This window comes from Sylvia atricapilla, chromosome 2 (assembly GCF_009819655.1).
Source record: "Sylvia atricapilla isolate bSylAtr1 chromosome 2, bSylAtr1.pri, whole genome shotgun sequence".
NCBI lineage: Eukaryota > Metazoa > Chordata > Aves > Passeriformes > Sylviidae > Sylvia > Sylvia atricapilla.
Window position 1 is genome coordinate 21,970,809 of NC_089141.1, and position 22,713 is coordinate 21,993,521.

The 22,713-nt window shown below is 45.5% G+C and overlaps 1 protein-coding gene across 3 annotated transcripts in view; it reads right to left on the minus strand.

Annotated features, from left to right (window-relative positions):
* LSAMP (limbic system associated membrane protein) overlaps positions 1-22,713 on the minus strand; it is a 991,258-nt gene that overhangs the window by 20,232 nt on the left and 948,313 nt on the right. For all 3 annotated transcript variants that reach the window (XM_066340981.1, XM_066340982.1, XM_066340980.1), the window contains 3 exons: positions 9,204-9,338; positions 5,351-5,471; positions 4,296-4,444 (listed from right to left, as the gene is read on the minus strand). In XM_066340981.1, the coding sequence (XP_066197078.1) occupies positions 4,296-4,444; positions 5,351-5,471; positions 9,204-9,338 (405 nt within the window). The remainder of the gene's footprint in view (positions 1-4,295; positions 4,445-5,350; positions 5,472-9,203; positions 9,339-22,713) is intronic.

Genomic DNA, 22,713 nt, shown 5'->3' on the forward strand with positions numbered 1-22,713 from the left:
CTAAGAGGGATTTCGGCCACGGTTAAGGTTCCGAACCCCAGCAGACACCACTGTAACCAAAATTCAGATACAACAAAGTGTGGGCAGAGTGGAAGGAGGGGTGTCAGACTGTGCACACTTGTGGCAGGATGCTAACAAATAATGACACGTTAGAGGCTAATGCCAGCTTTTAGGAACATGCGTTGCTTCAACCAAAACTGCTGGGCTCCACCAGAAGCCTCTGGAGCTGGCGCTGTCTTGCCAGCTCCTGCTTCACCTCCACGTTTGCCTATTCCCCAAAGGGTGCAGAGGATGCAGCAGGGGACCTGCTGATGTGGCAGGCTCCTATAATTGAGCCAACTGAGCCAGCAGGACTGCATCACGATGTGCAGCACTGTGCTGCTGTCTCCTGTTTCAGCCTATGGGATGGGCTAGCTTGTCAGGAGGCAGAAGGCAGCTAATTTGGAAAAGCTTTTCTGTCTTTTCTCTGCTTTGCTAGAATGTGCCAGGTGCTGCACCTGCTTGTGTTTGCCTGCGGAGGGGTGTGTGGGTTTGCTTCTACACTAGAGAGGTGCATGCCTATGTATACATACTCACCTACACATAAACCCATGTATCTGTGTTCCTCCCACAAATGTGTATCTGCTATGTGCATATGTATATATATATGTATGTATATATACACACTTCTGTCTAGCACGAGTTCAGATACAAATTGTGACTTTCACTCGTAATGCTTTCCCTAGTACTGCTAGGTGAGTAAAACAAAAAAGAAAACATGTTCCCTACCTCTTTAATACACTTGGAGGAAGAACCCTTTCCCTTCAGTCGTGTCACTGCTTTTCACCTCTGATGCTCTGTGATGGCAGCCCTGGCTTTGCCTCTCTGTCAGGTAATTTTCCCAGAGATGTGTATTACTGCCCCTTTTTTTGTGCTAAGGGGTTACAAACCTTGCTCCCAGTCTCTGCAGAGGTGAATCAACCTACTGGCTTGGCAGTGCACCAGTGCTGCCAAACACAGTCCTGCCTCCCAACTCCTCATACACACAAGATGTGGGATAGAGCTTCTTCTCCTGCATGGGCTTTGGTGCCTGTTGAGCGTAGCCATGAACTAGTTCAGCTCAGTACAACAAAAGAAAACAATTGGGGCATTTTAGGGATATGAGCAGTATAGCTCATTTACTTATTCACTGGTTTAGCAGGTTGGGCAGGCTCACTGGGATGTCCACTGAGTGGCAGAATAGGGGAAACAAACAAAACCACAGAGTGGTAGAGAGCAGGATGAGCAAAACGACTGGGTAGCAAGGAATGTCAGCAAGCTATTAGATCAGTTGTCTCATCAAACTGTACCTGAGTATCCTCTCTACAAACATACTCCATATTTGCTGTTGGAGACAGTTTCCTGGGTAAGTTAAACCTTTGGTAGGGCCATATTTATGCTGTTGTAAACTCAGTCTCCAGGAGTGAAGGGTATAAACCTCTCCACCTACCGCAGGCAATCGTGCTGCTACATCCTTTAAGGAAGATCACTTGCTATCTATTCATACAGCTCAAGGAAGCTGCTTTTGTATTTTAATGCATCTTCTGTCTATGACATTGACATCTAATGCATTCAGTCTCTCTGAGAGTCTTTCAGTGCTGACTGAGATTTCATGAAATGGTAGCCACCAATTTTTCTCTACTGCCAAACTGCTCTTTCACATCGTTTTGCTTGCTCCCCGTCTGCCCTCCACCTCAGGCAAAGCTGCCAGTACCTCATTATTAACTCTCTGGTTGTTTCTTCACTCCTTGCTGCCACTCATTTCTGTGCTGCAATGGGACACTGAGGAACCATCGCTGTACTTACCTCCCCAGCGGGGTGTTGCTCTATAGTGAACTTGTTCTCTGTTTAAAAAGGAAATAAGATCTCTGATTCCAGGGATGAAAAACACTCCCAAGTATTTGAGTATCTACTGTACCTTGCAGAAAACTTGGCACTGTTTTATTTTTCTGTCTGGGTGTGTGGCTGGGAATGTGCATTACCTGTTATTTCAGCTACTGTGTGATCACTACAGCATTTCTTTCATCTAGGCTTGTAGGTTTTTTTCAGCAGCTTTCTTTATCTTTATGAAGCTGGATTCCCTTCACTCATTTCCCCCCTGATTTCTTAACCTTCAAAATACCAGCTGTAGTCTGCCTGAATTTATTTTGTTCTCTCTCTTTCTTTCTTCTACACGAACTAGAAGAACTGAGATTTCCTGAAACAATATGAAGGAATTGCACAGTGAAAAAGTAGGGATCAACCAAGCAACAAAAACAAGTTAGAAAGACTTCACTGAAAATCATCAAATCTATCTCAGCTCCTGCACCTCCATTCTCCTGGCTCTTGTGAAGTTCTCTAGTGTCCTCTAGTAAAAACAAGCCTTGAATTTCTAAAAAATTATAAACAAAATCCAACAACTTGAAAGAAATAAGGTGTTCTTCATACACATCAAAAGGGGGCTAAAATAGGATCCTCACTGTTGCAAATCATCTTTAAGAGTTGCCACATTTTCCCCTGGAAAAGTTGACAACAACTTTGCAAGGTTTCCCTGAGTCTCTCCCTGAGGTTCTGCCACTCATTTTATTGCCATGGGTAAACGACTTCTTCACTCTGTACTTTAAATTCCTACTGCAAAATGGTGCTAACAACACTCGCCCATTTCTAAATTACTTGTGATATTAAAATATTCATTGCTAGCAAATCCTTTGAGATCCTTTGAGGTGAAGTTCTGAAATCATGCAAAATGCTTCTCTAGCAAAACTAACCCCCCAGCTAAAATCATATGTGCATATATACATTATGGAATTTCATCTCATATTTTGTTTCAGTGATGCATTTCAGTTCATCTGTGTTACAGGAACCAATAGAGAGGGCCAAATTTAGAATTCAGTCACAAATAATGGATTCTAAACTTAGAATTATATTAATATCAGCAAGAACAAATCTGGAGTATTTGAAAATTGTGTTCCAGATTGCTGCCTGAGGATTTTTTTTTAATCTCATGACAGTCACAAGACCAGGGTGAAAAGACTTCCAAAGTAGAAATTCGCTTTGTGTGCTCCAATGCTACAGGAAATCAAAGATATGTTCTTTTATGATAATATCTGTTCTTTAGAAAATAGCTGCCACAAAATGTACCCAAATTTGCAAAAAATCAAACTGCCATGAAATAAATACAAAGGAGGTAAACAAAGAATGCCCATGGATTTATCCTTCTGTATTACATCTGTTAAAAATAACCAAACCATAACTCGGGGTTTTGTGGTGACAGCAGAAACTAAACTAAACTGCATCCTATACTGACTGCTTTACACAGCTTATTTTTTTTTTTCTGTTTAAAAGGACATGCAGGTCATGACATGAGAGTTTTAATTCAATTTGGGACTGTCACAGGAACTCTGCCATCAGTCACTTTTGTGTCTACGTGTTCATTTGTGTGAGTGGGTCATTTTGCTGCAGTGTATCTCTGATGCCAATAACATGTGGGCCAAGCCTAGTCTAAGTTTTAGACCTGGAACTGGGAACTGCATTTTAAATACACCAAAGTTTTCATGTGCATGTGGATGGTGGGTGAGGGGCAGGGATTATGTTTAGGGTCAGGTTTGAATCAGCTGCAAAATTCAGAATCAGCAGGTAAAGGTAACTCTGCTCTAGAGCTTGGTCTAGTCCCAGCTTTTATCTATTTACACTCACTAAGAAAAACTCAGTAATTGAAAGATATCAGAATGAGATCCAAGGAACCATATTCCATATTTCATCTGTTGATTACCTTTTCCCCCATGGTCCCATATCCCTTTTTAAAGTCATTCTGTCTTTTCTCATTTCTGTCCCTTCCAGTTTCAAACCAATTTCTCTTTTTCTTGACTCTGTCTTGTTCTCCTCAGGCTCGGTGGCGAGTTCTCTCCATCTCTCTGAATTACTTGTCATTTCTCACCTGTCATGGATCCTCCGAGCCCTGGCCTTCTGTCTGCTTATTAAAGGGGCTGTCATTCTAAAGGGTTTTTTGTTTCCAGCTTTAAAACAAACACATTTTTATTATTTTAACAAAATCTGTCTTCAGCAAAGCCAGTCAATCAAAGGGCTTGACTGTAAACCTTTCAATTTGGCTGTGTTTGTGTTTCAAGGCAAGCATGAACACATAGGTATCCGAAGAGAGTGCTGAAAGCCAGGTCATGGCTGGAGGTCTGAGAGGGGGACTAGGTTGTCAGGCAGATGTCTCTCTGAGTTTTGGCCACCATGTGCTTCCTGCACAGCCGTGTCTTTGTGAGAGCCTCCCTTCCCTCTCCCGTACTTACTGTAAAGGTATAGGCTGGCATTTGTGACTCCCAGCTTGTTGGCAGCCACACAGGTGTAGTTCCCATAGTGTTCCTCAGTGACATTGGCCACCATCAGCAGAGACTGACTCCCCGTGCTTTTTATCTCCAGACCATTGGCGCTGTTTATCCTGGGAAGACAGGAGAAGAGGTGTATAGTGCAACGGCAGCTGTGTGCTGGGAAGGAAATCCCTGCCCAGGCACAAAGCAAAGTCATTCAGCCCAGCTGGCAGGTGAGCACAGAGGGAGGCAGGGAGGGTATGTGAGAGGAAAGAGACCAAAGAAGGCATGGATGGAAAACAGGAACATTGTATTTCAGTGGGATTAAATGCCGCTGGTAAAGCAGTGAAGAACCAAGGAAAGACAAGGGAAAGGGAAGAAGCATTAATCCAGCACCAAGTCACTCTGGAAATGAACACACCATGGCCAGCTGAAGGCTAGTCTGTACTTGAACAAAATATTCCTAGTGAAACACACTGATTTGCAATATGTGCATATGCTGAGTCACCCCTGGACCTGGGCACCCTGTTCAGAGCTAGCTACCCAAAAATGCAGGGTAATAACACAAGCTTCTTAATGCCAGGTGAATGCTCAGGTAGAAAGGACAGATCCTTTTTCTCTTCTCATTTATTCTCATATGCAAGTCTGAGAGGCTCAGGTCGCACAGGTGGGGGAATCTCATACCTCAGCAGTTCCTTTCCCTAGAAGAATGCGCCTGGAGCAGCATTACCTAATTGAAAACTTACACTACATACTTTTTGGTCTGTATCATGGGGTACTTAACACATGAACACTGTATTAACTGGGTACTGGCCCATAATAGACTTCAAGGCAAGAGCTCCATCCTCTGCACTTCCTTCAGCAACTCCAGTGCAGAAAGGAATTGCCTCCTCCAGCCATGCCCATGCTGGCTCTGCTGAGTCTGATGGGACATTGCGACTCAAATGGATTGAAAGGAGCAATTAATTTGAGAGCATCTGGGGCGGATGACAGGAACTGAAAAAGAAAGGAGGGAAGAGGTGAGCTAAAGGCCTTACCTGGTGTCATCTCTGTACCACTCGAAATCAGGCGTGGGCACGGCTGATGCCTCGCAGCGCAGTAAGGCTTGTCGTCCCGTGGCCGCCTCATTGCTCTTGGACTCTGTGATGGTGGGAGGGTCTGCAGCAAGGAAACACGTGGTCAGTCCACACACTTCCAGGTGGAACAAAACAGGGAAACTATGTCAGGGCTGCCTGCCTCATCCCAACTGTTTGGGCTACTGGAGGTCCATGGCAGCTGTTTGCTGTGGCCCTTGTTCCCTCCTGCTCCTCTGCAGAACACTGCTTTTTGATCTCTCCCTCATAGACAACATTAGCAGCACTCCTTACACGTGCTTCTTCTCAGCACTGTCCAATAATGTTCTGTCCTAAATGCATAGGCGTACACAGGCAAAGTTAAGGTTAACGATGGACTTCTGCAAATTACGAATATTTACCTATGGATCTGTAGATCACATGCGCTTATCAGAGAGAAGAAGATGAGACAAAGACTTCATCAAGGGTAAAGGAAGACAGCAAAAGTAAAGGAGTAAAGAAGGAATTTAACACTAACATGAAAACTATATTCCATACAAATGCTTTGCCTAATGCCAAAACAATAATAAGAAAAGACTAAGGCAAGATGTATGAAACAGAAATACTTTAACGGCCTAGAAGAGAAGAACATTAGCAGAAGCTGTGGGTACAACTCTGAGAGCCAGTGTTGGGACACTTTCCTTAGGTGTCCAAGGTTGCAAATCCTGATCAAGCTTTCTTGGACATTGTGCTTTGTGGCAAGCTCCAGAAGGGCTTTCTTGTGAGTGCTCTGCCTGAAGTTTGCCCACAGACCAGCACAGTGCTCCCACCTCTGCTTACTTTGAAGTCTGAGCATTGTGCCATGGGCAAACTGAACTTGGAAAATATATTGGTGTGCTCTGCTGGAGCTTGGTCTCAGTACTGGCTGGATACCAGGTAGGGTAGGTACTGGCACAATCAATCCCAGCCCTATGTTCAAAATATTAAGCGATAAGCTTTACATGTTAAAAGGCAGAATTATTTCCACCTGGCTGCTGAGAGGGATCAAGGAATAAGAGCCTTGTCTCTCATCACTAATACTTGCATACCCTGAGATTACAGGGCTGCGACTCAGACAGATACTTTGCTGAGACTCAAGTTACCATGAAACACTCTCTGCCATCTGTATCTGTCCCAGAACTCAAAGGCCAAAAATGGAAAAAAAAAAAAAAAAAAAGGCAAAAAAGATTGTGTCAGTCAAACAAAAAGAATAATTCTGTCTGGAGAATGTAGGGAAGGAAATTTGTTTGTGAACACATTAGCCATCTCAGTATGATCCCTTCCCTGACCTTAATCGGGATTTTATGCAGGGCTTTAGGGATATTGCAGTGCGCCCTCTAACATCATAAATATTAATAAGTTTACATAAATAGGTTCCTACATTCAAAGGCTGTGTGTTCGTGTAAATATTTTAATTTGAAAAGGAGCAGAGATAATAAAAGGATAGCAAAGGTGGTTTTTTTAACCATTCTTCTTTGATTTTTTGGTTTGAGCACTGTATCTTCTTGCTGTCTACAGCAAGACAAACCTTCCCATTTCATCAGTCTGGTACAAGAGGTGAGTCACAGAATGAGCAGACCTTTGCTTTCTTTGACCTTTCCATGGTCATAGAAAATTATTCCAGCAAGCGTCTGCTTCCCAGCCTACTGCCAGGGAGCTCAGCTCTTTGCTCTGAGCAGTTCCCATATTCACCACTTTGAGAAGGTGGTGCAGTGCTCTCCCGGAGGCAGGCGGCAGCCCCAAAACAAACCAGCCTATTGCACCTAGTTAGCTGTTCTCCTCCCGCTCTCCCCAGGCCTCAGTTTCCCTGTCTGTGAGGTGCAAGGGCAATTACTTGGGAAGCCTGAAGGTGGTAGTATGAGACCAAAGCAAAGTGAGACGCTTTCTCCGGCAGTCCGAGCTGACAGTGCTCCTCAGCAGATGATAAGAGATGGCCAGGAAGCTCCTGAGGTTGGACAGGCCCCATTTTTCAAACTTACTGTGGTTTTCCCGCTTTCTGTTGCTTGTGGTGTTGTTTAACAAAGCAGGATGAGGAAAGATTTATGAAAATATCTAGTTTTCATTCCCCTAATGGGACTGATTTTTTCCTGCATGGTCATCATAGTCTCTTAGATTTATTTCCCTTTCTTTCAAAAGAAAAAAATCTGTTCTTAAGGAATTTTAAGTTGCTTACATTACAAATTACACTACATATTAACATCACTTTTTCATATTTTCCAACAGTTAAAATGTTTAAGATCTTACCGTGCATACTTATTATGTGTTGAAACTAAATCAAAATCAAACATTCTGACTTTATACAAACAATCTGTTTCAAACACATTAAAGCATCATTGAAATTATGTTTCACAGAGTGTTTGAAACTATTAATTGGTTCTCATGGAAAGTCTCCAGTTTATAAACTCAGCTGTTTTTGACACTTCTATACTTTCAGTGCAGCAAATCTGCTACTACAGTTCGTATTAATGCCAAATTTTGCCCATGAGGCAGCTGATATTAAACCCCTGCCACCTAATTTCTAAGGGGACTATAAAAAAGCTATTTATTTGGAAGATGCTGCAGCGAGCCTATAACTTTGACTTCTAAGCAAGACAGAAAAGTTGATCTGTTGGGATGGCCCACACAGAACCAAGGGAAAGAAATGAAGAGTAAGGATGGTATTAAAAGGTGCTATGATCACCTACAGTCAGATTAAGACTGGTATTGCCTGAAACACTTGATGCCATCAGCTCTCTGCCCTAACCTGCTCTCTAACAGTTCTACCTGTGAATCAAGGCATGAATATGCACCCAGAAATATGTCTGTAGCCATCTCCAATTTCAATTTAAGTTAATATTCTGGTTTAAGTCTCAATTTAAACTGAAGAAGGTCAGGAGAGGATATACGTCCCATTTGTTCATCCTTGCTGCAAAGTTTAGCCTCCAAGCAAGGAACAAAGCAGGTACATGGGGATAGCTGACTTTACATCACTGCAGTGCCAAATATAAGCCTTGCAAGTATTGAGGATGGACATATACACGTGTAGGATTAAAGAGTAACATCAGTTTGAAATATCTTGTGTTACTGTGAGAGGAGCATGCCAGTGGAGTGAAGTGGACATCTGTCTAAGCACATATGGGACGGGATCCATGCCCAAATCCACAGGTGTGGAAGTAAGCCACAGCTTACTGTGCCTCTTGGTGCTTTTAGGGGGTTGCTGTATCCTTTGCCCAAAACCCCTCTCTGTATTGCACTGGTGCATGAAGAGTGTTTTAGACAGAGCTTTAAACTAATGACCTGAAACCAGCATAAAAGTTCAGTTTTTGCACCCTGTCATTAACACGTGCCTCTGCCCCGTGTCCCCTGGCTGTGATAGCTGTGTAGGCACTGCTGAGATGGCTGGGTGCAGGCAGGCATGCGTTTGCTCTGAGCCAGCTGAGCCCTCCCTTATCTCTCCTTGCTGCCTTGGTGAAGCTTCTCTTCACGCTGCTGTTCACCCGAATATCAATGAGTGAAAACAAGGCATTGCCAGCCTTTCGGAGAGGAGAGACGGGGGCAGCTCACAGCTTTTCTTTCTCTCTCTCCCTCTCTGTCTGTCTCTCTGTACCACACCTCCCCCAACCTTTTCTTATATATTACCAGGCTTAAAGCACAAACCGTACCCTGTGGCAAGTGTCTGATTGCAGATAGTTTTCTCAGCGCCCTCCCTTTCAGGTTGCATAATCCAAAACCCAGAAAGGCATCTCTGTTTCTCCTGACGTGACCCTCGCCTGTGGGCAAAGCTCTCCCCACTGGCCTGCCCCAGCTGTGGTGTACTCACAGTTCACAGTGACCCGGACTTGCTTCACATCTGCTGAGGCAACTTCGTTGGCAGCTTTGCACTCGTACTTGCCCGACTGCTCTCGTGTGATCCCCAGGATCTCCAGGTACTCCTCCTCACCTTCAAACTCCCTGCCTGGTAGGACAGAAAAATACAGAAAGGGGTTCTGTTAGGCTTTTACACTTAGGAAATTGCTGTGGAGGAGCAATCACAACATGGAGTCTGCAAACAGGCAACAGGCATGAGTTGTTCAAGAGTTTTTTCAGAAGCTGCATCAGCAAGACACCAGTATTTCCTTTAATTACGGAAAACTGAAAATCTGGAAGGCAGCACACAGGTGGTGCAATACATAGCCTCTCATAGGCTGCCCGGGCTGAGGAGCAAAATCTCCACCACATAAGCTCAGACTAAGTTCACTAGTGTGATGGCTGAGTACCACCAGAGGTTAGTCACGCTGTGGGTGATGTGCTGGTTCAGGGCTAGCTGGGTCCTCAGATGTGTTGTCAGCACCCTTTTCTCCACTGCAAAACTGTGAAAAATGTCCTTCTGTCTCTCAGAGCAACCACCACCCTGAAGTGCCATCGATCAGATCACGCTACCGTTCAACACAGCCCGACTGAGAGAAACAAACTGTAATTTGATCTGCGGAGACCAATAATCATCACGCATCCCTGAGCCACCGTACATATGAAATGACACATTTAAACCGTGCTGCCTCACTCACGCACTTTGGAAAACACTGACTTGAGTGTCAGGCGGGGTTATGGATGGGGGCAGGAATCGGGGGAGGTCTGTGGCCTTGCTTTCAACTCACTGTGTGACCTTGAGTGAGTCACTCCTTTGCTTTCCCTCTGTAAAGTGCAGCAAATAGCCCTCCCTCTCCCATCACCTCCTGGTTAGCGCAGGGCAGTGAAGTTAACCCATGTAAAACACAACAAATTGATTGCATGAAACTTGCCAGGGAAGCATGAAATACTAGGATTGGTATATTTACCCTGTTCCTTCAGAAAGCAAAGTAAGACACCTCCTAGAAAGAATCTGAACCACATTTCCTCCTCTCAGAGGGCTGTAAGCACTGCTTTGCAGCATTGGAAACTGAAAGCTCCAGTTGTGTGCCTGTATTTGTTTAGAGAAATCAGTCCCCAACCCTAAAAGACTAAAAGATAGAGAGTAGTCAGATTTTCCAAAAAAATCTCTGCCCAGAAGATATTTTCTGCTCAAGAGGTGCTGAGCACTTCTGAAACCCTGCCCACTTCACAAAAGTGCTTACAGTTTTTGAGGGAGCTCATATGGTGCCTACTGTTCCCCTTGGTTTATGGCATTGCATGAAAGCAGTGTGTAAGTCTGGAGCTGAACTTCCCACGGAGCCACCTGCATCAAATCGCACGCCAGAGGCACAGACCTGCTGCAGTGCCTTGGCCAGGTCAGCCTGGCCACACACACTGGTGATGTCAGCTGTGTGCAACTGCCTTCAGCATTGGAGATGGGCTTCAGAAACTTCAAAATCTGCTCAGAACTGTGTCCCTTACAGTTTGTTTTTTTTTTCTGTCGTTTTTATTTTTCTTTTTCACAGACAATTTTCAGAATCGTTCTAGGGGAAAACCACTCCCTGTCACAGAGACTCAGCATGAAAACAGCAGTGTACCTATTAAAGTCATGTAAAGACAAGGGCTCCCCCTCTCTTTCAGCAGGGCTAATCAGCAGTCTCTTTTTCCAGTTCCTACCAGATGTTCAGGTAGTGGAAATCTCATTGCTGTGTCTAAAATTCACAACTGCTTTGGTTTTTAGCGTCCCCTAACAGTCTGCTGCAGGACCTTCCTGCACGGCAGCAGCGTCTTGCACAAGGGAAGGAGGCAAAGTTGGCTCCTGCTGCCAGGACATGGCTCTGAGTCCTCTGCTCTGCACTGGGACTGATGCTGTGGAGAGTCAGCGGAGAAGGAAGCAGGGTGGGATTTTCACAGGTGTTTTTTTATTGCTGGAACTCATGGATATGTTAGGGAATCCTAACCCCTGTAAGACCAGAGCTGAGTGAGTCACAGCACTGTGGGAAGGGATTCAGTCACCATCTAAGCCTTTCCTCAATCTCCAAGGCAGGACACATATGTCATGTCGGGGACACTGCCATGCTCTGCCCTCCAGCGGCAGAGATTCTGCAGCCACTCTTGACAATCTGTTCCTATGCTTTGGTGTCCTTACCACTGGAGCAGTTTCCTGAAGTTTGACTTGAGTCTCCCTTGCTGCAATTTAAAGCTATTACTTTCGTCTTAGCCACTACAGACAAAAAGAACAAATCATTCCCTCCTTCTCTGCAATAGCCTTTTATCAACTTTTAAATCACTTATGTTCCTCCCTCAGTTGTCATCTTGGGTTGTTTGTTGTGGTTTTTTTTTTGTTTTGTTGGTGTTTTTTCTTTCTTTGTTTGGGTTTGTTTTTGTTTTTGTTTTTGTTTTTGTTTTGGCTGAACATTGCCAGGGTCTTTCAACCTTCCTCTGTAGGTGAGGTTTTTTAGGTTTTTGATCATTCTTGTTCTTTGCTTTTAGACTTCTCTGACATGTTCACATTTTTCTGGATGTGTGATGCCCCAAACTGAACACAGCATTTCAGATGAGGTGTTGCTGTGGCTGAACACAGATGAAGGATTGCATTGCAACTCCTATACTGTGCTGCTGTCTGTAGAGGCAGCACATTTCTTCTGGTTTTGCTACACCAAGGATCATTTCTGTCTGGGAACTCTCTTAATTCCCAGATTTTCTTATGGCATATTGCTACCTGCTAATAAAGCACTTTAAAAATCCCACCCCCAAACTGAGCTGACAACCAACACTCCCCTCCTTTCACAGCAGCACTCCCAGTTAGTAGGTCAGTCAGTTGACTGGAAAGTTAATCAGACATCAGGGAAAGACTCTCAAAGAAAAGGTTAAAACATAATTTGCCTCTGTTTTTCAACTCATTTGCTCTGCAGTTCTGCCTTGTTTATACACAGGGTTCATTCCAAGTGAGACTTGCTTCTCCTGCAATTTGCCCTTGTCACAAGACTGTCGCTGTAATGAAAACAGGGTTGAGGGTGACTTAACCAGCTCTAATGGAGTGGCACCCTCATTACGGGTGCTGTTACGTCTGTCTGTTAGAGAACCACATCAGTGGAGCTCCAAAGTAACCTACAAGGGTAGATACTTCCCCAAGGGATGACGTTTTTGAGCTTCTCCTCTGCACACATACACACACTTGAAATGTACTGTGTACTGTGTCTGGCAGGAGAGCTTTCACAGCTACACAGAAACCCTCCCAAGAGATGATGAGCTGCTGGCTTGCCCAGTGGAATACCCTGGAAGTAAGTGAAAGGCAGGACTTTGGTTCTGAAAGGCACATCAAAGACATCAATAACCCTATTCAGCTCCTCATTCCCCTGGTCTAGGACAAACATATAAGCATAACACTTCAGGGAAAGTTTCAGTGACAGTCTCTTTCTGAATAAGTGGTAGCACTGTTCTTGTCTTTGCACTGGTGGCCCTGAGCATCAACATTTTGCTACAAGAACTGAGCTACTCTCAGTTTCAAGACAAACCCTTTTGCATACTGCCTTGTCCCCTATAAGAGCACATTAACCGTTTCTAACAAAAAGCATTTATATAAAATTGAGGTGTTGTAGTACAGATCAGGGAGAGGAAAGATGTATCACAGTGTGTTAGAGAAATGTCAGGTTGTGATATCTTGCACAGAGCTGTAGAGATGTTTTCACTAATTCACTTTGGCAGCCAGATTAGGTGAGTCATATTAACTCTAACCTCTAAGGCAAACAGGGGGTTGGGGGAGCAGAAACAGAGCTTTATACATCGAGTGAATTTACAAATGTTTCTGCACAGGAGCCAGCTTTGGTAGGGAACTGATGGTTGTCACTGTGCAGTTTATCAAAGTGGGGAGGGACAAGGCTTGGACAATGCTCTTTGGTACTGATAACAATGAACATATTCTATTAGGTGAAAGAGGGACTGCCAGCTCCTGGCAAGCGAGCCACTCCATTCCCATTAAGGGAAGATACTTGCCTTGAGCAGATTATCAAGGGATGAAATTCCGACTGTACTGCCAAAGCTTCCTTGCTGACAAGGGTTGTCTCCTGGCTGTTCTGCCTAGTTCAGTGCAGCCCTCTCCCAGTGAGGGTTGGTTTTCAGGTTTCCCTAGGTGGATGACTCTCACTCAGTGCAGCTCTTCTCATCCCAAACCATCCCCTTGCACGACTTCAGGCGACCTGCTTCCCTGCAGGTATTTTTGTCTTTCACATATTCATAGTTAGCTTGGTTTGTTGCAACGGCCCCATTAAACACCATCTTGCCAAGCTGTAGCTCCTTAACTCTGTCCCAGTAATTCAGAAAAAGGAGCTTTCTGCTCTGGAGGCTGGAGATAGAGAGAGCACGAGCCCAGGAGGCTTGACAATCAAACCAAGAGGGAACGACCCCGAGCAGCTCGAGCCAGGCAGCTGCTGCTGCTCGGAGCTGGCAGAGCCTTTTTTGCAGAGGGATCTGCGGCAGCAGCTTTGATGTGTGCAGGAGGAAGGCTTTGAAGGCCTGCTTGCCTCAGCCACATTTCCTATCCCCTAGCTTCCTAATTGGACCCAGTAAATAATGAAGCTGAACAGCAAATCTGCTTGGCTATGCTAGCCTGCTGGCAAGCAGCCCTCCTTTCCCCTTACCCTCTGGAAATAGCCTTGTACACCCCATTGGCTCTGCATATTGCCTTTGTTGGTGTGCACACCTGCCTGTGCTCTCTTATAGATATGATATATGTATATATACATGCTATATTCTGTATTTTATTGGGTTTTATATCTGCAAATCCACCCATGTGTGTGCAGAAACACAGACTGACATGTTCCCCAGGCATTTATGGGCCCTTGTCACCTCCACCTAAATGGCCCCTTGCACTACCACACACCATCACTCTTTCCTCAAAGGCTAAATGCTTCCTTTCTACAAATGACACACACCCAGACAAAATCCCACTTGTACTGTGTGCAGACAGCGTTTTCAGGTAGTCAGGGTCAGCAATGCATTCAGTCACATGCTCTTCCAGAGAGGCCTTTCCCTTAATGCCCTAGTTTCTTACATCTCCAAAGGGGAAGCTGATCTCCAGTGGTGGCAGCCACATTTTGTTTTATCCATCTCCTCTTCTGTCCGTGCATCCAACACTGGGATTCTTCTCGTGCAGAGATTACTATAGTTTTCTTATTTATATATATATTTTTTTTAACACTGATGTGGTCTTAAATTAAACTGAAATTCAGATCTGCTTTAAGTATCTGTTTGCATTTGGCATGTGGAGAAAGAGATCATCCACCCCGCTCCTATGTTTGTTTTCCCTCCAAGCATCTTTGTAGCTGTTAAGAGAGGGGACCAGAATGGGTTATGCATCTTTGTTGGGCCTAAAACAAGATGCAAGGAGATAAAAAAGACTGGAAATCGATGGATGCCATTTGAAGTTTTTTGTGTGTAGCAACTTCTATTGCTGAACTGCAGGTTTTGTTATCTCTGTACTCTCCATTTAGTGTTTGAGGTTTTGCTCACCTAACTTTCCTCCTTCCCTCTGCACCTTCTATTCCCTAGGAACAGGCTTTTGAAAGACAAAAATAGCTAAGGGAGCCTTTGACATGATTTTTTTGTTTTACCTCCAGCTGAGGGTTTTCTCTTTTTTTAATTTGAAACTTTGAAGTTTTAGTTTATCAGTCCCTGTCTCCTCAGCCATCACAGATTGCAATGAGCTTGGCATTTTTTCCCATCCCTTAGCTGAAGAGGCTTGTTTTTAGCAAAGAGATCAGTAGAGAGAAGCAGATGGTGGATAAGCAAAGGGACAGCTAGTGCTACAATGCTATAGTGAGGAAGACAGGCAGAAAACCTAGAGTAGCATGGGAAGTGGTGAAATGGGGAAAGCTTGAGAGAAGACAAAAATAGATAGAGAAAAAACAGAGGGAGAATGAAGAGAGGGAGAGTGGCTGGGAGAGAGAAATGCAAAAAAAAGTGAGATTCTTCAGTGACTGAGAAAAAGAGAAAATGGTGTTCAGCTACTGACAAAGAGAAACACACTGAGACAGAGCAAGTGAGAAAGACGGGAGGAGAGACAGTGGCAGACAGAGAGATGTACAGCTGGGAGAGAAGCACAGCCATCCCTTGTGTAAAGGGAGCCATGAAATAACAACTGCCAGAGGGACAGGAACAGAGGGGTCACATGTAGTAAGGCAGTAATTACTCTGTTTAAGCAGCAAGGCACAGCAGGGTATTTATTGTTTAAGCTGGCCTCATGCCTCCCATGCCCTCAGGTCTGTAGCTATTACACATAAACCAAAAAGCTAGAGCAGTGCCAGGGAGGGCTCTGGCCTGGCTCTGGCTTCATGAATGAGAATGAGTCAGACAGGGATGAAACACTCTGGCATGGTTTCCCCTGGCGTTCACCAGGACTTTGCTCGTCAGCAATCATACTTGCACCTTATGTGCAGAACTGCCTGCCCTGCCTCCTGAGCCACAGACAGCGCCCGAGGAGCTCCCTGGCTGGGGAACATGAGCACCTGCTGGCATGCCCAGGGTTAAGAGAGCCCGTGATTTTCATGGGCTCATTCTTCTCAAACTCCAGGCATGCAAACAAAACCCTCCAGGCTGAGAGCAGCTTCCCCAGACTGAACAATGTCTCTGTGCTCTCTCTCGGGACAGCACTGACCAAATCACTTGGGATGACTTGCCCATTGCTGCTGACTCTGCCCAGGAGCTGGAAGCCAAAATCTGACAGCTCAGATGCAGTTTGCATCCCAGTTGTGGGTGCATGTCAGGGTGGGGTCTTCTGCTGAGGCAGCCTCAGCAGATCTGCTGTATCTATGAATTTCCAACCCCTCTTTTCTAGAAATGACCACTAAGGGTCATCACACTCACACAGAGCCCTGAGCCTGGGGATGGAGCAGGTGTGCAGTATACCACTTCATCTCAGCAGCTGATTAGATTTTCCATTCAAAATCCACATGTGAACACCAGAAAGAAAGGCAACCATCCTGTTGTGGTTTAAAAACAAACCAAGTAAGAGGCTCTAAGTCAGAAATAAAATTTAATGAGAAGAAAAGGAAAATAAAATAGAATAAAATAAAATAAATACAAAAAGAAAAACCAGTGACAGAGTCAGAATACAACCTGATCAGGGTGATGGAAACAGTCCAGACGAGGTGGTCTTCGTGAAACAGAAATCTTGTAGAAAGGTCTGGTCCTCTGGGAATCCAGTGGGAGAGGGCTGCTTCTACTGTCCCAAATCCCAGCTTATATCCAGGTGAGAATGCTTGGCTCTTCCCCATGGGCGGAGCATCTCACAATGGGATGATGAGTCATGGAAGAGAGCCTTAATGGCCCATTAAAGAGAGAGATAACGCCCGGAGGGAGTTATCTCTGAGTCATGCAAAAGGCATTGATGGGCCATTAACTGAAGATGGTGATAGAATACACCCTAAACTACAACCCAGGACAATCCACCCCTTATTCTATTACCATCTACAACATGCCTAAATCAATACATTCTTACAGATGAATGCATATATACATACAGAATGAAACCTTACACACTGCTCTCACTTAAAATTAAGTCTCCCTGTGGTACACAACGGGTTTCTCCATCTTTCTGCATTACCCACCAAGTGTAGCCAGGTCCTTGAGCAAAGACAATCCCATGGACGGGTCTGCCTTTGCCTGAAGTGGGATTAATCCAAACACTCTTTCCTAAAATGCCCTTCATGTGTACCACAGGTACTTTGTCTCCATCCACTGTATGTAAGGGTTCAGACTGGGCAGGACCACCTCGATTGACAGACCCTCGGGTGTTAACTATCCATGTGGCTTTGGCTAAGTTTAGTTCCCAATTCTTGAAGGTTCCCCCACCAAGTGCCTTCAGGGCAGTCTTTAATAGTCCATTGCACCGTTCAACTTTCCCGGCAGCTGGTGCATGATAAGGAATGTGGTATATCCATTCAATACCATGTTCTCTAGCCCAGGTGTTTATAAGGTTGTTCTTGAAATGGGTCCCATTGTCCGACTCAATTCTCTCAGGGGTGCCGTGTCTCCACAGGATTTGTTTTTCAAGGCCCAGGATGGTGTTCCGGGCAGTGGCATGAGGCACAGGGTGGGTTTCCAGCCATCCAGTGGTGACTTCCACCATGGTCAGCACGTACCGCTTTCCTTGGCGTGTTTGGGGAAGGGTGATATAGTCAATTTGCCAGGCTTCCCCGTACCTGTACTTCAGCCATCGTCCACCATACCACAGAGGCTTCATTCGCTTGGCCTGTTTGATTGCAGCGCAGGTTTCACAGCTGTGGATGACCTGTGAGATGCTGTCCATAGTAAGGTCCACCCCTCGGTCACGGGCCCATCGATATGTTGCATCTCTTCCCTGATGACCAGAGGCATCATGGGCCCAACGAGCTAGGAATAATTCTCCCTTGTGCTGCCAATCTAGATCCACTTGTGATATTTTCACCTTGGCAGCTTTGTCTACCTGCTCGTTGTTGCGATGCTCCTCATTAGCCCGGCTTTTGGGTATATGGGCATCCACATGTCGAACCTTCACGGTCAGCCTCTCTACTCGGGCGGCGATGTCTTGCCAAATGTCAGCGGCCCAGATGGGTTTTCCTCTGCGCTGCCAATTGGCCTTTTTCCAGCGATTCAGCCATCCCCACAGAGCATTAGCTACCATCCATGAGTCAGTGTAGAGATAAAGCCTCGGCCACTTTTCTCGTTCAGCAATTTCCAAAGCCAGCTGGACAGCTTTAAGCTCTGCAACTTGACTCGATCCACCTTGTCCCTCGGTAGCTTGTGCAACTTGTCGTGTGGGGCTCCATGCTGCAGCTTTCCATTTCCGGTTAGCTCCTACAATTCGGCAGGAGCCATCAGTGAACAGAGCATATCGTCTTTCAGTCTCCGGTAGCTCATTATATGGTGGGGCTTCCTCAGCGCGTGTTACTTGCTTTTCTTCTTCTTCTTCTTCAGACGATAATCCAAAAGTTTCACCTTCCGGCCAGTTCGTTATAACTTCCAGAATCCCAGGGCGATTTGGGTTTCCAATGCGGGCGCGCTGTGTAATGAGGGCAATCCATTTGCTCCATGTGGTATCGGTGGCATGATGTGTGGAAGGAACCTTTCCCTTAAACATCCACCCCAGCACTGGCAGTCGGGGTGCCAAAAGCAGCTGTGTTTCAGTGCCAATCACTTCTGAGGCGGCTTGAACTCCTTCATAGGCAGCCAAGATCTCCTTCTCTGTGGGAGTGTAGTTGGCCTCGGAGCCTCTGTAACTTCTGCTCCAGAATCCCAATGGTCGGCCTCGAGTCTCCCCAGGCACCTTCTGCCAAAGGCTCCAAGACAAACCATTGTTTCCAGCTGCGGAGTAAAGCACATTCCTCACATCTGGTCCCGTCCTGACGGGGCCCAGGGCTACTGCATGAGCAATCTCTTGCTTGATCTGAACAAAAGCTTGTTGCTGTTCAGGCCCCCAGTGGAAATCATTCTTCTTGCGGGTCACCAAGTAGAGAGGGCTCACGATCTGACTGTACTCAGGAATGTGCATCCTCCAAAAGCCTATGGCACCTAGGAAAGCTTGTGTTTCCTTTTTGTTGGTAGGTGCAGACATGGCTGTGATCTTGTTGATTATCTCTGTGGGGATTTGGCGACGACCATCCTGCCATTTGACCCCCAAGAACTGGATTTCTTGAGCTGGTCCCTTAACCTTGCTTCTTTTAATGGCAAAACCAGCTTTCAGCAGAATTTGGATAATTTCTTCTCCTTTCTTGAAGACCTCCTCTGGTGTATTCCCCCATATGATGATGTCGTCAATGTACTGCAGATGCTCTGGAGCCTCACCCTTTTCCAGTGCAGCCTGGATCAGTCCATGGCAGATGGTGGGGCTGTGTTTCCACCCCTGGGGCAGTCGGTTCCAGGTGTACTGCACGCCCCTCCAGGTGAAGGCAAACTGAGGTCTGCACTCCGCTGCCAAAGGAATGGAGAAGAAGGCGTTGGCGATATCAATGGTTGCATACCACTTTGCTGCTTTGGACTCCAGCTCGTACTGAAGCTCTAACATGTCTGGCACAGCAGCGCTCAGTGGTGGCGTGACTTCATTCAGACCACGGTAATCCACCGTCAGTCTCCATTCTCCACTGGACTTACGCACCGGCCAAATCGGGCTGTTGAAAGGTGAACGGGCCTTACTGACCACCCCTCGGCTTTCCAGTTTGCGGATCATCTCATGTATGGGGATCACAGAGTCTCTGTCTGTGCGGTATTGCCGACGGTGTACTGTTGCTGTGGCAATTGGTACTTCTTGTTCTTCTACTTTCAGCAGTCCCACAGCAGAGGGGTCATCTGAGAGACCAGGCAAGGTATTCAATTGTCTGATGCCTTCTTTCATCACTGCGGCTATCCCAAAAGCCCAACGATATCCTTTTGGATCTTTGAAATATCCATTCCTGAGATAGTCTATGCCGAGGATGCATGGGGCCTCTGGGCCAGTTGCGATAGGGTGTTTCTGCCACTCCTTCCCAGTTAAACTCACTTCGGCCTCTAATACAGTCAGTTCCTGGGACCCTCCTGTTACTCCTGTAATAGAAATGGATTCTGTTCCTACATACCTTGATGGCATCATGGTACATTGGGCCCCAGTGTCAACCAATGCCGTATATCTTTGTGGGTCAGATGTGCCAGGCCATCGGATCCACACAGTCCAGTAGATCCGATTGTCCCTTTCCTCTTCCTGGCTAGAGGCAGGGCCCCCCTATTCCTGGTCATCGCATACGTTGTTCTCTTCCTGTAAATGAGTTGCTGAGGTTCCTTCAAGAGGATCAGTCATATCATCATTCCTGTAACGTCTGGAGTTCTGTGCACGAGAGACCGGAGCAACACTGATTCTAGATGAGCTTTTTGTTGTAGGCATTTCTCTTTTCAGTTCACGTACCCGGGCTGCTAAGGAGGAGGTAGGTTTTCCATCCCACTTCTTCATATCTTCTCCATGCTCCCGAAGAAAAGACCAAAGGTTACCTCGGGGTGTGTATCCTCTCTCCCTGGCTGGGGGACGCCTGCTCCTAATCGCAGAGACTCTCGTCGGCTCTGGTGAAATATCGTAAATTTCTTCCTTAAGTTCTTTTTTCAGTTTCTGATGGCCTTCTTCAATTAAGTTCCTGACTTGCTCAGCCAGTCTTGTTTCCACAGATGAGACATGGGCACGAACTGGGGCGGTGACAGTGTCCTCGTAAATCCTTAGTTTATTAGCCAGGACACCCACCTTGTCCTCACCTTCTCTCCATTGCAGTGTTGCCAGGTAACGTGAGTACATTTCTGGTCCAAGCCGTGCAAATCTCAACCACATCCGTGATGTGCACTGGACATCATCTGGGCTCTTAGGAAATCTCTCATCTTCTGCAAAAATGATCTCCAGCACAGCCAATTCCCTTAGGCATCGGATACCTTGTTCTATTGTGTTCCATTTTCCTTGGTGCACTAGGAGGTCTTCTTTACAAAGGTATCTGTCTTTCACACTTGTTAGCAGTCGCTGCCAGAGGCTGAGAGTTTCTTGGGTTTTTCCAATTCCCTGGTCAATGACCACATCCCGGGACAGTGATCCCAGTTGCCTGGCCTCAGTTCCATCCAGAATGGTGTCATTGGCTGCAGCATCCCAGATGCGGAGCAGCCAGGTGAGGATGGACTCGTTGGTCTGACGGGTGAATTCCCTTCGCAGGTCACGCAGCTCACCCAGAGATAGAGAGCGGGTGATGATCTCTGTCTCTGTCTCTTCAGCTGAGTGCGAAGGTCCTGCTCCATCCTCGTCAGTCGCTATGCGGACTGATTTGCTCCTTGATTTCTTCTTCTGAGTGGTGGCAACTGCTACTGGTTTAGGCTGTTCCGGTTCAGTGACGGTGTGTGTGGAGATGCTGACAGCACTTTTGGTTCCTTTTTCCTCTGTGAGAGTCTGTGTAGTCGTCGATGTTATTGCTTTGCTTCTTTTTACCTCTTCTACTTCCTTAAGAACATGCTCCAACACACCATGCAGTGTTTTGATTCTAAGCATGGTGCAGGCTGTACAGAGAAAACCAAGCAAGACTAACAAGAACATTATGCTGTCCTTGGCATCCAGAGGGTACTCAATATTTTCAAAAACTGCTGTGTCCTTCCTGAAAAGCTGGAAAAAATCATTCTTTACTCCTCCCCACAGGGGCTGGGTGAGATTGTTGAGGCTCCAGACGTAGCATCCTAGACTAGAACAAGAATACAAAACTGGGTATATATTCTGAATAATGTTCATTGCCTCAGATTTTATCAAGCAATGGACATAATAGACCAGTAAAGCAATTTTAGTACCATATCCTGGTCTATGCAGGAGTATTAATGCCGGCAGATAGTGCCCCACGTTTGGAAAAATATAGAGAGATAGGTATAAGACACATGTAAGCATGTTGGGCATCATAACAGACAGGTGTCCTCAATAAGATTGTAATTTCTGACTTTTCTTATTGCCTCTGCCCCACGTTGGGCGCCAAAAATATGTTGTGGTTTAAAAACAAACCAAGTAAGAGGCTCTAAGTCAGAAATAAAATTTAATGAGAAGAAAAGGAAAATAAAATAGAATAAAATAAAATAAATACAAAAAGAAAAACCAGTGACAGAGTCAGAATACAACCTGATCAGGGTGATGGAAACAGTCCAGACGAGGTGGTCTTCGTGAAACAGAAATCTTGTAGAAAGGTCTGGTCCTCTGGGAATCCAGTGGGAGAGGGCTGCTTCTACTGTCCCAAATCCCAGCTTATATCCAGGTGAGAATGCTTGGCTCTTCCCCATGGGCGGAGCATCTCACAATGGGATGATGAGTCATGGAAGAGAGCCTTAATGGCCCATTAAAGAGAGAGATAACGCCCGGAGGGAGTTATCTCTGAGTCATGCAAAAGGCATTGATGGGCCATTAACTGAAGATGGTGATAGAATACACCCTAAACTACAACCCAGGACACATCCCCTGAAAAAAAATCCAGACCCACTTTGGTTCATAGCCTTCTGTTTGACCAGGGGTTTTCTTCTTCTCTTTGCTGAACCAGAAGAAGAAATTAGTGTTCTGCCTCGGCTTGAAATGCAATTTAAATCAAATGATTTCATGTTGAAGATCACTTTTTTTTCCAAATCACTTACTGAATTTAGCCCAAAGTTGTTAACACTTTTTAAATGAACATAAACAGCATTTTTTTGGATAGATTAATTACTCTCGAACAGAACTTGGCTATGAAGCCAATGTATAAAGTAAATTATGAACCATGAGGTAAATTAAGTCATGTAATGTCACAACTACAATATTATACTCCCTAACTGTTGCATACTGCAATGCAAGTTGTCATGACTATGCTACCAAACACCAAACCTTAATTTTACTGCCAAGAAAATGACATATAAACATGAACAAACCAATAGCTGCACCGTTTCTGCATCACAAAATTTTTGCCTGCTGCCTTTCGAAGGGTACA